The sequence below is a fragment of the Saimiri boliviensis genome, chromosome 1, assembly GCF_048565385.1.
Source record: "Saimiri boliviensis isolate mSaiBol1 chromosome 1, mSaiBol1.pri, whole genome shotgun sequence".
Classification (NCBI taxonomy): Eukaryota; Metazoa; Chordata; class Mammalia; order Primates; family Cebidae; genus Saimiri; species Saimiri boliviensis.
The window spans coordinates 118881799-118897816 of record NC_133449.1 but is presented as its reverse complement, the minus strand read 5'-3'; the positions used below and the strand labels follow the sequence as shown (position 1 = coordinate 118897816).

Genomic DNA, 16018 nt, shown 5'->3' with positions numbered 1-16018 from the left:
TTGACCACTATATTTTCTTTCTTTTTTTTTTTTTTGAGACAGAATCTCGCTCTGTTGCCCAGGTTGGAGTGAGGTGGCACAATCTCGGCTCACTGCAACCTCCGCCTCCTGGGGACAAGCAGTTCCCTGCCTCAGCCTCCTGAGTAGCTGAGATTACAGGTGTGCACACCATGCCTGGCTAATTTTTGTATTTTTAGTAGAGACAGGGTTTCACCGTCTTGGCCAGACTGGTCTTGAACTCCTGACCTTGTGATGCACTCACCTCGGCCTCCCAAAGTGCTGGAATTACAGGCGTGACCCACCGCATGCAGCCAACCACTATATTTTCTATTAGTGACTGTATAGACTATTTTACTTTTATATCAAAGTGAGTAATAATTCCCTTGAAATGACTTCTGTATTTTGATGTTTTTAGTGAATCAAGAGTAGAAAGACTGGATTGGGAAAAGACAGGAGAACTGAAACTATTATGAAGGTGTGCTTTCTGCTCAGTTCTGCAAAGTCTATAAGCATACTCCAGCTCAGTGTTTACTGCCGTTACTGATAAAGGCAGTTTCGGGATGCTCATTTTCCTTCTTTATCGTTGAAAGTTTTTTCTTAAAGCTAGAAATGAAAGTTTTTTCATAAACTTGTTAGAAATGAAAATTCTAACAAGAAAAGTGTTGACAAGAAAAGCAAGGGGAAAGGAGTTAAAATTATTTGGCTAGAATAAATAATGTTTGCCTCTCTTTAAATATAAAAGTTTTCCCAGACTGTGAAGGATGTTTACAATAAATGTAACCTTTTAAACATAAAATGGGGGAATGACAAAGCAGGTGGAAAAACGTAAAAAAAAAAAAACCAAAAAAAGCTAAAACGATTTACATTTTAATATAGTTGGCACCACTGATACAGAAGCATCTGTTCTAGTTCACTAACAATTTTGGGGAATTGGCTATTTAAAATGAAGTATTCTGAGCCAGGCATGGTGGCTCACACCTGTAATTGCAGCACTTTGAGAGGCTGAGGTGGGCGACTCACCTGAGATCAGAAGTTTGAGACCAGCCTGGCCAACATGGCAAAACCCCGTCTCTACTAAAAATACAAAAATTATCTGGGTGTGGTGGTGCACACCTGTAATCCCAGCTACTTGGGAGGCTGAGGCAGGAGAATCCCTTGAATTGGGAGGCAGAGGTTGCATTGAGCCAAGATCATGCCATTGCACCCAGCTTGGGTGACAAGAATGAAACTCCATCTCATAAATAAATAAAAGGAAGTATTCTGATCGAGTTTGGTGGCTCATGCGTGTAATCCCAGCACAGAGGCCAAGGCGGGTGGATCATTTGAGGTCAGGAGTTTAAGACCAGCCTGGCCAATGTGGTGAAACCCCATCTCTACTAAAAATACAAAAATTAGTGGGATGTAGTGGTGGGTACTTGTAATCTCAGCTACTTGGAAGGGTGAGGTAGAAGAATCGCTTGAACCTAGGAGGCAGAGGTTGCAGTGAGCCGAGATCTTGCCACTGCACTCCAGCCTGGGCGATAGAGCAAGAATCCGTTTTAAAAATAAATAAATGGCCAGGCGCGGTGGCTCAAGCCTGTAATCCCAGCACTTTGGGAGGCCGAGGCGGGTGGATCACGAGGTCAGGAGATCGAGACCATCCTGGTCAACATGGTGAAACCCCGTCTTTACTAAAAATACAAAAAATTAGCTGGGCATGGTGATGCGTGCCTGTAATCGCAGCTACTCAGGAGGCTGAGGCAGGAGAATTGCCTGAACCCAGGAGGCGGAGGTTGCGGTGAGCCGAGATCGCGCCATTGCACTCCAGCCTGGGCAACAAGAGTGAAACTCCGTCTCAAATAAAAATAAAAATAAAAATAAAAATAAATAAATAAGCCGGGCGCGGTGGCTCAAGCCTGTAATCCCAGCACTTTGGGAGGCCGAGATGGGTGGATCACAAGGTCAAAAGATCGAGACCATCCTGGTCAACATGGTGAAACCCCGTCTCTACTAAAAAATACAAAAAATTAGCTGGGCATGGTGGTGTGTGCCTGTAATCCCAGCTTCTCAGGAGGCTGAGGCAGGAGAATTGCCTGAACTCAGGAGGCAGAGGTTGCGGTGAGCCGAGATCGCGCCATTGCACTCTAGCCTGGGTAACAAGAGTGAAACTCTGTCTCAAAAAAATAAATAAATAAATAAATAAATAAATAAATAAAATGACGTATTCTTCCAGCACTTTGGGAGGCCAAGGCAGGTGGATCACTTGAGGTCAGGTGTTCAAGACCAGCCTGGCTGACATGGCAAAACCCCATCCCTACTAAAAATGCAAAAATTAGTTGGTCGTGGTGGCTGTGCCTGTAGTCCCAGTTACTTGAGGGGTTGAGGCAGGTGAATCGCTTCAACCAAGGAGGCGGAGGTTGTAGTGAGCTGTGATCACCCCACTGCCCTGCAGTCTGGGTGACAGAGCAAGACTCCATCTCTAAATAAATAAATAAATAAGTAAAATATGCTTTGCTATGACTGTATACAGCATCTTGGACACACTATTTTGAAAGTTTGTCACTGTTTGGCACTAATTCACAGGAAATACTGTTAGGTATTATGTAGGACACAGGCATTTTTTAAAACACCAAAGCCAACTGTTTTTTGAGAGCTTGCAGTATAGTCAGTGAGATGAGGTAGGTATAAAGATTCCAGTGCATGCAGTGCAGTGTGTTCTGAAGTTTGGATAAAAGCTTTGTGTTGAGTCTGAGTGAGGCCAACCTGATCATTTATAGAAAGATAGCTTCTTTCTTTGGTGTATCTGGAAAATAATTTGAGATTGTACTTGTTTTGATATTTCTTAGGATGTATATACTACGTGATTCTAATTAAGAGAATTGTAAAAGGCCATGCGCAGTGGCTCACATCTGATCCCAGCACTTTGGGAGGCTGAAATGAGCCGATCGCTTGAGTCTAGGAGTTTAAGACCAGCCTGGACAACATGGCAAAACTTCATCTCCTCAAAAAATACAAAAGTTAGCTTGGAGTGGTGGCACACACCTGTGGTCCCAGCTATTGGGGAGGATGAGGTGGGAGGATCACTTGAATTTGGGAGATTGAGGCTACAGTGAGCTGTGATCATACCACTGCACTCTAGTTTGGGTGACAGAGCAGGATCTTGTCTCAGAAAAAAAAAAATAAATCACTTTATTAGAGATTTTACATTTTTATCACTTTCTATACTTTCTATTAGCTCTTTCTGCTAACTATAGTCATAATGTATAGCACTTACTGAGCATTTATTATGGGGCAGGGACTCTTTTAAAATTTAAATAGGTATTACTTCAGTTAACCCCTCTGACAACCTTGTGATGCTCATACTGTTTTTACCAATAGAGAAAATAAGCCACTGAGAGGTTAAAAAATTTGGCCGGGGTCATATAACTGATAGATGTGGAGCTCTTAGGGAAACACTGACTACAGAACCCATGTGCTTTACTGTGACTGTATACTGCATCTGTATTTGAAAATTTGTCACTATTTGTTTAGCATTTATCCACAGGAAATACTGTTAGGTATCACGTAGGACACAGGCATTTTTTAAAACACCAAAGCCCACAGTCTCTGTCTCTTGAGAGCTTACAGTACAGTCAGCGAGATGAGGCAGGTATGAAGATTCCAGTGCATGCAATGCAATATGTTATAAAAGTCCCATGACTACAGCAGGGAATAAAGATGTAAAACTTAGGAGGAAAAGAAATCACTCTGAATAAGGCAGTTAGATAACTTTACATGGAATAAGTAGAAATGGGTCTTGAAAGATGGGTAGGATTTTGATAGGTGAATTTGGAGATACAGATAGCAGCTTCTGTGCAGAGGAAACAAGAAGAAAAGACACTAAAGGAGTAACGCAAGAGGAAATGTGGGAGGTTAGTCAAATTTTTTTTCTAGAATTCTCAAGTTCTAAAGCCAGAATTAAGAGTAGCTTAAGTGTTAAGCTAAAAAAATGGAATTTTATTTTGGTAGTCAACCAGAATAGAAATAGTTTATCATGTGCCTATGGTTTTGCTTTTAAAAAGCAAGACACTACATTTATTCCATGGACTGGTGAATTAAGTACAGTATTGCACCCAGTAGAATAATCTTTTGGCAGGTGAAATGACTAAGGTCCAGGTGAGCAAGTGTACCCTGGCTAATGGTAGTGCTGGAACTAAGTCTGATCTAATTGCCACGGAATTTTGTTCTTCTCCGCCCCTGGCTCAAGCTTGTAATCTGAGCACTTTGGGAGGCCGAGGCGGGTGGATCACGAGGTCAAGAGATCGAGACCATCCTGGTCAACATGGTGAAACCCCGTCTCTACTAAAAATACAAAAATTAGCTGGGCAGGGTGGCGTACGCCTGTAGTCCTAGCTACTCAGGAGGCTGAGGCAGGAGAATTGCTTGAACCTGGGAGCCGGAGGTGGTGGTGAGCAGAGATCGCGCCACTGTACTCCAGCCTGGGTAACAAGAGTGAAACTCTGTCTCAAAAAAAAAAAAAAAAAAAAAAGAATAAGGCTTTTGGGATGTGGAGACCACACATTTGTCTAAACATTGTCAGAGGTTTTGGTAGAAAAGCCAAGCTTAAAGCAGGTCTGAAACTCCCTTTAGCAAACAACTTGGCAATATAAACAGGAACTCTTAATGGATGGAAGTATAAGGAATTATAAGAAGCTTATAATTTACATTAAAAAGGCCTTTTGTGATTTGATATAGACTGGAATATCTTTACAGGGGGAGAGAGGGATACAGGTCATTAGCTATGATAAAGGAGAAAAAAATGACGTATCTGACTGTATGTAGTGATCTTAAAGCAGCATAGCATTGCTATGTCATCAAAAGAACTATTTTTATTCATGTTATTTTCCACCTTACATATCTTGTCCTCAAAGAACTTTAAAAAATTGTTTAAGAATTTTCTTTTCTTTGAGATGGGCTCTTTCCCTGGATCCCAGCTATTTCCTACCAATATTTTGTTGAGGCAGAACTTCCACATTTTCCATGTGAACCTGGATCTGGTATCTCTCCCTTTAACTGTGGGTTTTATTTCACACCTAATTTATGGTCATTTGGGATGTCTTTTTTTCTGATTCTTCTGTTGTCTCATGACTTTTTTTTTTCTTCCCTCAAAGGCGACAGCCCTGTACTGTGTCTGAAATTTTCCATTTTTGTTGGGTGCTTTTTATATATGCAAAAGGTAAGAATATAGTAATATTTATTTAGATATTAATACATTTATTTACATTTTTAGGTATTAATTTTGTCAACTTGTAATATGTATCAGGGAAAGATTTTCACTGAAACTTTTCTCAAGGGTTTTAATGCTAGATTCTTTTTTAAGAATTGCTTTTTCATCAAAAGGTCTATTAGATTTCTTTACAATATCCAAATCTTCTCTTATTAAATGTAAAGTTCTTTAATTTTGTTGTATACAACATCTTTTCTACCCAAAGTTATTCTTCCAAATAATGAGCTGAAAACATATTATTCTGTATATGCTTGTATTGTGAACTCTATTTTTCATGAGATGTATCTTACTTAGGTGAGTGCAACTACTGATCAACCTCAGAACAGTTCAAATTTTTTTTTTGCATGTTATTCAGATAAATATAATTAGTCAAATACCTTTATATAGTACTTATATACCTTTATATAGTACTTTTTCTTTCCCTTTTTCTCATCTCCTTTAACCTACCCAAGTTCTGCATTCAGTGAAATACATGACTTATTTTTTTGTCTCTTTTGTATTTCTTTTTATTTTATTTTTTTGAGATGGAGTCTTGCTCTGTCTCCTGGGGTGGAGTGCAGTAGTGCACTGCAGTCTCCACCTCCCAGGTTCAAGTAGTTCTCTTGCCTCAGCCTCCCAAGTAGCTGTGATTACAAGCACCCGCCACCATGTTCAGCTAATTTTTGTGTTTTCAGTAGAGATGGGGTTTCACTATGTTGGCCAGGCTGGTCTCAAACTCCTGACCTTAGGTGATCTGCCCACCTTGGCCTCCCAGAATGCTGGGATTATAGGCGTGAGCCACTGCACCCAGCTCCTTTTCGTATTTCTATGTAGAAATAATTCTTAGTAATCTAAAGTAGATAGAAAAGTACAGTTATATTATTACATAGCTTTCCTCTGTATGTTATGTGTAATGCCTTTGCCACTAAGATAGCTCAGTAAAATGCAAAGTTAAAAACAAAGAATCATAGAGCTGGAAGGAGTTTCATAAACATAGGAGAGAGTCTCATTATTAGATTAACTAGCTTATTCACTTTATTTTTATTTTTGAGACAGGCTGTTGTCCAGGCTGGAATACAGTGGCATGATCTCTGAACCTCCCAGGTTCAAGCAATTCTTGTTCCTCAGCCTCCCAAGTAGCTGGGATTGCAGATGTGTGCCACCATACCTGGCTAATTTCTGTACTTTTAGTAGAGATGGGGTTTTACCATGTTGGCCAGGCTGGTCTCGAACTCCTGACCGTAAGTGATCTGCCACCTCAGCCTCCCAAAGTGTTAGAATTACAGGTGTGAGCCACCATGCCCAGCCAACTTACTCACTTTAAAGATTAGGCAGCTGAATCGCTTCCCAGCCTTTTGGCTAAGGTCAGCTGTAAAGGTTATGCAGCTGAGCCCAGAAACTAGCTGCTAGGAACAGAGCTAGGATTTGAACTCAGATCTGGTTCCTGGTTCTTAGTTTCACGCTGGATGTGAAGGCCTCTGAGAAGAATGTGTGATATCATTGGTCTCCAGGTTTGATTTGTCTAATTACAGCTGGTCCTCTCTAACTAGTTAGAGAGAGAGCCGCCATCCTTCCCCGAGCTGCGTGTTTGATTCAAGAGAAAAGTCTTTCTTTCTTATATGACACTGGCATGCTTCTTTAGTGATGATAAGGTGGCATGATCAGTGGCATGAAATAAAGGCTTTGGAGTATACAAACTATTTCTACAGTGGCTACAAATTTTAGAATGTGTGACTGCTATTATGAATGATAGTAATCTTTTCTTATGATTGTATTGAGCAAGTATGTCTGACTTCTAGGATTTTTTATCTGTTTTGTCTCTTATGGCATATATAGACTTAAAAGTAAATATATTTGGTACTATATACAATATGTACAATAGAGTAAGAAAATTTTATTGTCCTTTGTTCTCACTGTATTGGTTGGGGTGGCTTATTTTTTTTCCATAATTAACTCAGTGTTTGAAGTTTATGTCATTAATTCAGTGTATAATAATTCCATCTTAAGAACCTTTGTGGGTTGTGCGTGGTGGTGGACGCCTGCAATCCCAGCTATTCAGGAGGTTGACGTGGGAGAATCACTTGAAACTGTGAGGCAGAGGCTGCAGTGAGCTGAGATTGTGCCTCGAGTCTGGGCCACAGAGCAAGACTCTGTTCCCCCTCCACCCCAAAAAAAGAACCTTTGTCCTCTTACAGTCCACCATTGTGATCTTTATACTGAACCATTATCTTTTCTAATAGTCATTTAATTGCTTTAATTCAGCTCTTATTTTGGGGAAAGGTGTATTCTTTTATAGCCAGCTTTCTAATAACATTCTCTGAAGTGTATAGACATCTCACATTGCCTCATTCTTGATAAACAGGTCAACTGTTGACTGCTATTTTTGTTGACTTCTCATGGCAGGTACATACCAGTGACAAGTTTGGGCTTGTCACATGAAGGGCTTTGTGGCCAGAAGACTGATAGGTGCCTTTTCCTGTTATAGATGAAGTCCCAAACTTTCTCATTCCTGATACCAGCTCTGGAGATAAAACATTTCTATTTACTTATCTTTGTTGATTAACAGATAAAGTATCTCACAAACTCAGATTTATTTATAAGGTCAGAATTTGAAATAGAAAGTATGTCATGTTGAGAGCATCCTAGAATTTAATTTAAATTAGATTCTGATCTTTAGGGGGCATTTCAGCTTTTTGTTAGACGTTGCAGTGCTGCTGGGTTTTTTTTCCCTTCCATGGCAAGTGCACACCAGTAACAAGTTTAGGCTTGTTGGTGTGATGGGCTTTATAGCTTGAAACCAGTAGATGCTACTTACTTCCTGTTTTACAATGAGGAACCAAGTATATTTTAAAATTAAACCTCTTTATAGTAGAACCAAGCAAGTTGTTTGGCTGTATCAATCCACAGTTTAATGTATTGATTATCATTTGCCTTTTTGGCAACAGAAGAATGTTTTTTTCTTTAAGTTGATTTGTTGAATGTTTCCATCTGTACAAAAAAAGAATTGCTTTGTATATGCTGAGGTAAGTGGTAACTTTCTTTGGCAGAACAGAGAGAAAGGGAAACATGAAACAAAGCTGCATGTGTGTGTGTGTGTGTGTGTGTGTGTGTGTGTGTACATACTTGGGTAGGCATTAAGTATGAAAATGCTAAGGTTTGGAAATAATTCTTCAGATATATGTTAGCTATTTAAATTGAATTAATCCCATGAGACAAGAATGTAAAATCACCATAAAACAAACATGTGCAGTGTTTAACCAAAAAAGGGATAGGCTTGAAGTTATGAAATAACTAGAAATAATTCTTAATTTCTAGGAAATTAAGATAATAATAAAATGGTTTAACTACATGTAAAATGTTCAGTGTTAGAGTTCAGCCAGCACTACAGAAATGACATGTTTCTGTTAGTTTAGGTTTTGATTTCTCTCTCTCTCTTTCTCTCTCTCTCTCTCTCTCTCTCTCCCCCTCTTTTTTTTTTTTTTTAAAGATGGGGTTTCACCATGATGGCCAGGCTGGTCTTGAACTCCTGACCTCAGGTGAGCCACCCACCTCAGCCTCCCAACGTGCTAGGATTACAGGTGTGAGCCACCGTGCCCGGCTGGTTTTGATTTCTTATTTCTTTGTTACCAAGCATCAGCAATTATTCTTGGGATTAGTAGCTCTAGAATTGAAAGATATTTAATGATATTCTTGTTGCATTAATTTGTATGAGCTTATACTGTAGAAAAGTGTTTAAACTGTTACTCTTGGAGTCTGATCAAAAGTTCTGGTCTTTAGAAAATGTGTATATATGAATAATGAATTAATTTTTCAGCTGTCTCCTAAGTATTTCTAATAATTTTCATGACAAAAATGTTTTCATGCAAAACAAGTTCTTACAGTTTGAGATAATTTATAAAGTTTTTTTGTTCAGGATTTTCAAAGAAAAGACCAATGACAAAGTTTTAATCAGCTATTAGGTATTTAATAAACAATGAATTAATGAATGGCATTTTTATTAAAGTTACAGTTTTTACTAAGCTCTTAGAAATTTATTAAAGGCTGGGCTTCGGTTTACGCCTATAATCCTAGAACTTTGGGAGGCCAAGGCAGGAGAATCACTTGAATCCAGGAGTTCAAGACCAGCCTAGGTAATATAGCAAGACTTCATCTCTAAAAAATTTTTTTAAAATTAGCCATATGTGGTGGCGTGAGTCAGCTGTCCAGGATGCTGAGTCAGGAAGATCCCTTGAGCACAAGAGGTTGAGGCTGCAATGAGCCATGATCACACGACTGCACTGCAGCCTGGGTGACCCACCAAGACTCTGTCTCTTTAAAAAAAAAAAAAAAAAGAAAGAAGGCTGGACGTGGTGGCTCAAGCCTGTAATCCCAGCACTTTGGGAGGCCGAGGTGGGTGGATCACGAGGTCAAGAGATCGAGACCATCCTGGTCAACATGGTGAAACCCCGTCTCTACTAAAAATACAAAAAAATTAGCTGGGCATGGTGGCACGTGCCTGTAATCCCAGCTACTCAGGAGGCTGAGGCAGGAGAATTGCCTGAACCCAGGAGGCGAAGGCTGCGGTGAGCCAAGATCGCGTCATTGCACTCCAGCCTGGGTAACAAGAGAGAAACTCCGTCTCAAAAAAAAAAAAAAGAAAGACATTTATCAAGATATAAGAGTAATATCTCAAAATCTAAGTTTGCCAAAACACTTATTGTAATAGTCAACTTTGAACAGTGTTGTTTAATGCTATATAATTAAAGGATGAGATTATTTTTAAAATGTTATAAAGTTGAAGCTAATTGAACTCTGTAACTGCTTATAATCCTGCAGGTAATTTCCCCATGATTAGCGATGATTTGGTCAATTCTTACCACCTGCTTCTGTGTGCTTTGGACTTAGTGTATGGAAATGCCCTTCAGTGTTCTAATCGTAAAGAACTTGTGAACCCTAATTTTAAAGGTAGGTTTGTAAATCAAAGATTTTTGGTCAATCTTCATTTCTATGTTATGTTTACCCTTTGGAGTTGTGCAGGTTTCCTAGCATCAGTATTTAGAAAAGCTCCCATCATTACAGTTATCCAGGGTACTTACAACTAAGAGTCAAGCTTCCTGTAAAAATATTTTTGGAAAAACAATTGCAGATACCACAAAGTTTGAAGTCTTAAATGACAACTTTAGACGTTTCTGAAATATATACTCAACAAGCAGAAGGCATTTAGAAACTCAGAGTTGCAAAGATAACATTAAAGCTGATACTGTTTTTCTACATTGGCAAACTGTGCTTGACACATTGTAGGATATCTAAAAGAGTTTGCTGAAAGAATCTCATTTCAAATTTTGGTACAGAAGAACAGTTATGGTTCTAAAATAAGTAAAATGAACTTTCACCTTCTAAGCTACAGACATATGGAAAAGATGATTTTGACATTGCATTTAGTAGAACTTAGGTATATAATTTCTATGAATGATAAACAGTTATGAGCCCAAATTATGATTTACAAAGCAAATATTAAAAAGTATGGATAGAGCTAAAATAAATATTGCTGTTGCTATTTGAGTAATATTGTAATAGGATTCTTGGTGACTCTCAGTTTTGAGGTGATTCCAGTTAAAATTTCAGCTTGTCTATCAAGGTAGGTTTGTAAAATTAGTGGAGTTTTACTTCAGTTGCTCCTGGTATGGTAAATTTAATGTTCCTCATATTCTTTTCTGTTCTTTCTCTCATTTCTGTCCTCCCTTTTATATTCCCAAAAAGCTGCTTCCTTTCACTTTTACCTTTTTTTTTTTAATTAAAAAGTTTTGTTTTTTTTTTTCGAGACAGGTTCTCACTCTGTCACCCAGGCTGGGGTGCAGTGGTGCAATCACTATTCACTGTAGCCTCAATCTCCCGGGCTCAGATGATCCTCCCATCTCAGCTTCCCAGGTAGCTGGCACTACAGATGCACACCACCACACCAAGCTAATTTTTTGTATTTTTTAATAGAGATGGGGTTTGGCCATGTTTCCTTGGACGATCTCAAACTCCTGGACTCAACGATGCACCCGCCTTGGACTCCCAAAGTGCTAGGATTACAGGCATGAAGCCACCATGTCCTACCTTTACCTCTTTGTTTTTTATTTGATTTTTTTTCTTTTGTGTTGAGTCTAGGGGAAGAATAAATTGCAAGTTAGTATGAAATAGATCTAATACAGTCAAAGTATATAGTCTTTGAATAGTGTAATTTTTTAAAAATGTTTTTTGTTTTGAATATAAAATTTACTTGCAAAGTTATATTTTATTTTTGTGGTTTTTAGATCTGAGTATCCTATAATTTAATATCCTAAAATTTAATTTTTTAGTTTCCCCATAACCGTCTGTGCATAGATAACTGAATAACTGAAATCTTTTGAGTAATGATACACTTTACTTCTATTTGCCATTTTTTAAAAAATTTAAGTTCTGGGGTACATGTGCAGATCTTGCAGGATTGTTACATAGGTATACACATGCCATGGTGGTTTGCTGCCTCCTTCCCCCTGTCACCTACATTAGGTATTTCTCCCAAGGTTATCCTTCCTCAACCTCCCCACCCCCTGCTATCCCTCCCCTAGACCCTCACCCCACAACAGACCCCAGTGTGTGATGTTCCCCTCCTTGTGTCCATGTGTTCTTATTGTTCAACACCCACTTGTGTGTGAGAACATGCGGTGTTTGGTTTTCTGTTCTTGTGTCAGTTTGCTGAGAATGATGGTTTCCAGATTCATCTATGTCCCTGCAAATAGAGTCAAAATAGGCCAATATATACTGTTTCCTATGCATTCATATGCTAACTGGTATACTGATTAGACTCTGTGCTTTACATTTTAGTTTATTACAAATTGGCTTATTGTGTGTAACTGATATATCTGTTTTGTGATTCTATACACCATAGGCTTATCTGAAGATTTTCAGGCTAAGGATTCTAAACCTTCCTCTGACCCCCCTTGTATCATTGAGAAACTGTGTTCCTTACATGATGGCCTAGTTTTGGAAGCAAAGGGGATAAAGGAACATTTCTGGAAACCCTATATTAGGAAACTTTATGAGAAAAAGGTTTGTAAGTAGCAAAGAAATAATGTCAAAATGTTTTCTGGGGAAAAACTTGATTTAACGTGATGACTTAAGGATCTCTTCTTTCATCGTAGCTCCTTAAGGGAAAAGAAGAAAATCTTACTGGGTTTCTAGAACCTGGGAACTTTGGAGAAAGTTTGTGAGTACTTCTGATATAAAATGTTTTAATATTTTAAATTGTATACTTAGGAAACTTCGGAGGTTAGTGTTTTTATTGTTTGTGCTCTGGAAACTTAGAATATGTTTTATGAGAGAATACAGGGAAGCAAAAATTGTCACCTAATATAAGCACCCATTTTTAAATGTATTCAAAATTGTATGGCTGTTCTTTGAAGTTTCATTAAGCTTCTGGATTATAAATTTTGAAATAAATTCTTCTGGAACTATGCAGGTGAAAATTGATAATGTCTAAGTGTGCAAGTCTTTAGGGGTACCTAGAGCTGCTAGGCAGATAGTTAAGCTTCTCACCAGACACTGCACCTACCAGCAGCTGAAACACTTGTCAGCAAAATACATGTACTGTGTGATGGATGAACATAGGATAGCAAGATTACATGTGACACTCTCCAGTTTTGTTGTTTTTTTGTTTTTTGAGACGGAGTCTCGCTCTGTCGCTCAGGCTGGAGTGCAGTGGCGTGATCTCAGCTCACTGCAACCTCTGCCTTCCGAGTTCAAGCGATTCTTCTGCCTTAGCCTTCCTAGTAGCTGAGACTACAAGCACATGCCACCACACCTGGCTAATTTTTGTACTTTTAGTAGAGACAGGGTTTTACTATATTGGCCAGGATGGTGATCTGCCTGCCTTGGCCTCCCCAAAGTGCTGGGATTACAGGCATGAGCTACTGCACCCGGTGATACTATCCAGTTTTTATAACTACCAGTGATCCTACCATAGTTTAACTTTCAAAAAATTATTAGAACTTTTTTTTTTTTTTTTTTGAGACGGAGTTTCGCTCTTGTTGCCCAGGCTGGAGTGCAATGGCGCGATCTCGGCTGACCGCAACCTCTGCCTCCTGGGTTCAGGCAATTCTCCTGCCTCAGCCTCCTGAGTAGCTGGGACTACAGGGACATGCCACCATGCCCAGCTAATTTTTAGTATTTTTAGTAGAGACAGGGTTTCACCATGTTGACCAGGATGGTCTCGATCTCTTGCCCTCGTGATCCACCCGCCTCGGCCTCCCAAAGTGCTGGGACTACAGGCTTGAGCCACCGCACCCGGCCAATTATTAGAACTTTTAGTAAATAAAATGAAATATTTAATTGAAATGGCAGTTTGGTGAGAGTACTAGTACATTTTGTCTGTATTTTTTCTCCTATAGTAAAGCCATCAATAAGGCCTATGAAGAGTATGTTTTATCTGTTGGGAATTTAGATGAGCGGATATTTCTTGGAGAGGATGCTGAGGAGGAAATTGGGACTCTTTCAAGGTGTCTGAACACTGGTTCAGGAACAGAGACTGCTGAAAGGGTGCAGATGAAAAACATCTTACAGCAACATTTTGACAAGGTAAGTTTAGCCATGCCAGAAGAGTAGAAAACACAGGAGCAGATAAGCTGGGGGTTCTTTTTTATTTTGGCAATTTCATGTTTGTGTTTTACTTGCCTCCAGTATGAAAGAGAAAATTCTCATCATACTTCTCTTTTGAAAAAGGTATCTCTATGATATTTGATTTACTTTTTGTTAATATCAGCTTTCATTCATTTTAGTTAAGTCTGGGAAAAAGAAATTAATATAAATTTAAACAAATGTGTCATGCTGATTGTTGGTTTTAGGTGGACCAGTAATATATAGTCTTATGTGTTTAATAGAATGGTGATCATTAAAAAATCTGGACTGGAGGAAAAAAAAAAATCCGGACTGGAGACAACAGATGTTAGGATGTGGAGAAATATGTAGTGAACAGAGTAGGCATTTAGAAGTGATAATTGACCTGAACTGGGGCCTTCGTTCAGGCCCACTGGGGCCTGGAAAACTGAGGACCTAGAGTGTTTAAGAACACTATATTAAACTAAGTTTCAGGACCACGAGGTATTATTTCAAACATACTTAGGATAATGTAGGCTGAGAGTTCACCTTCTGCTCTGTGGTGGTAACAGAAAACACTAAACTTCTGGCAGGTGCTTCCAGAGACACTGGGTAATTCAAGGTCAGTTTACCTGGAAGTGAGCTGCTTCAGACTTGAGACTGGTCTGCTTATTCATTCAACAAATATTCCTAAAGCATTTTATATGCCAGATTGTGTCCTGGACACTGGGTATATAGCAGTGAACAAAATAGCCACAAGAACCCTGTTCTAAAGAAGCTTATATTCCAGTGTGGGAGATGGACAATAGATAAAGAAGTAAATAGATAGTATATTGGGTGATGATAGATGAAGAAAATAAAATAGAGTAGTCATACAAAATATTGAGGGGAAGGGAGAATGGGATGGGTAGGCTATGGTAGATAAGGTGGTTGGGAAAGGTGCCACACACCGGAAGTGAGGAAGCAAGCCATATGTATAGCTGGGGAAGTGTATTTGAAGTTGAGAGCATGACAATTGCAGAGCTGTGAGGTTGGAACAGGATTAACTTTTTGGAGAAACAGTGAGATTAACTTTTTGGAGAAACAGGATTAACTGTTTGGAGAAACAGAATGCTAGTGTGGTATGAATACAATGAGGGAAAAAGTGGTAAGAAGTGAGGGGAGGTCAGGTGTGGTGACTCATGCCTGAAATCCTAGCATATTGAGAGACAGAGGTGGAGAATTGCTTGAGCCCAGGAGTTCAAGACTAGTCTGGGCAACAAAGCGAGACCACGTCTTTACATAAATATTAATACAAAAAATTAGCTGGCCATGGTTGTACGTACCTGTGGTCCCACCTATTTGCAAGGCCGAGTCAGAAGGATCCCTTGAGCCCGGGAGTTCCAGGCTGCAGTAAGCTGTGATCGCATCTCTGCACTCCAGCCTGGGTGACAGACCAAGACCCTGTCTTTAAAAAAAAAAAAAAGAGAAGAAAAATGAAGGAGGGAACAAGAGAGCCAGACAGATCCTGTAGGCTTTGGAAGCCATCGTAAGGACTTTAGCTTTTGTTCTGATTGAAATGAAAGCCATTAAGAAGGTGTTATTAAGAAGAGTGTCTGTCTGATTTACATTTTTAAAGGTGTTGTGGGAAAGTGGGATGAGAAGTAAGGGTGGAAGTAGGGAGTTAAGAAGCTATTGGAATGATTCTGGCAATAGTTTATGGTGGCTTGCTTCCGAGAACGGTTTGTATCTGGGCCATATTTTGGAGATGTCACCCACAGGATTTACTGATGGTTTGGATCTAGGGTTTGAGAGAGAGAGAATAGTGATGCCTCCAGTTGGTTGAATGGTATAAAAGCTAAAATCCTGACAAGTACCTGTAAGGTCATAATTGATCCGGCCCTGGCTCTCTCTGAATTCATCTACTACTTTCCTCCATCCTTACCCACTTATGCCACATTAACCTCCTTTTTTGTTCTTCAGATAAGCCAAGCATGCCTGCAATGCAAAGCCTTTGCCTTTGCAATGTCCTGCCTAAAACATATTGCTTTGAAATACTCATGTGGCTTCTTTGTCACTTCATTCTGGTCTCTGATAACCCAACTACTGTGTCAGTAATAAAACATCCTCCCCAACCCTCAGGACTTCCTTTCCCCCTGACTCTGCTTGCTAGTGTTTCTCTTAGTATTTATCACTGTTTGACAGTAAGTACAGAGG

The 16018-nt window shown here is 39.3% G+C and overlaps 1 protein-coding gene across 3 annotated transcripts in view; it reads left to right on the top strand.

Annotated features, from left to right (window-relative positions):
* RBL2 (RB transcriptional corepressor like 2) overlaps positions 1 to 16018 on the top strand; it is a 57276-nt gene that overhangs the window by 11350 nt on the left and 29908 nt on the right. For all 3 annotated transcript variants that reach the window (XM_010347845.3, XM_010347846.3, XM_039475983.2), the window contains exons 4-8: positions 5130 to 5194; positions 10040 to 10168; positions 12120 to 12280; positions 12373 to 12437; positions 13618 to 13804. In XM_010347845.3, the coding sequence (XP_010346147.2) occupies positions 5130 to 5194; positions 10040 to 10168; positions 12120 to 12280; positions 12373 to 12437; positions 13618 to 13804 (607 nt within the window). The remainder of the gene's footprint in view (positions 1 to 5129; positions 5195 to 10039; positions 10169 to 12119; positions 12281 to 12372; positions 12438 to 13617; positions 13805 to 16018) is intronic.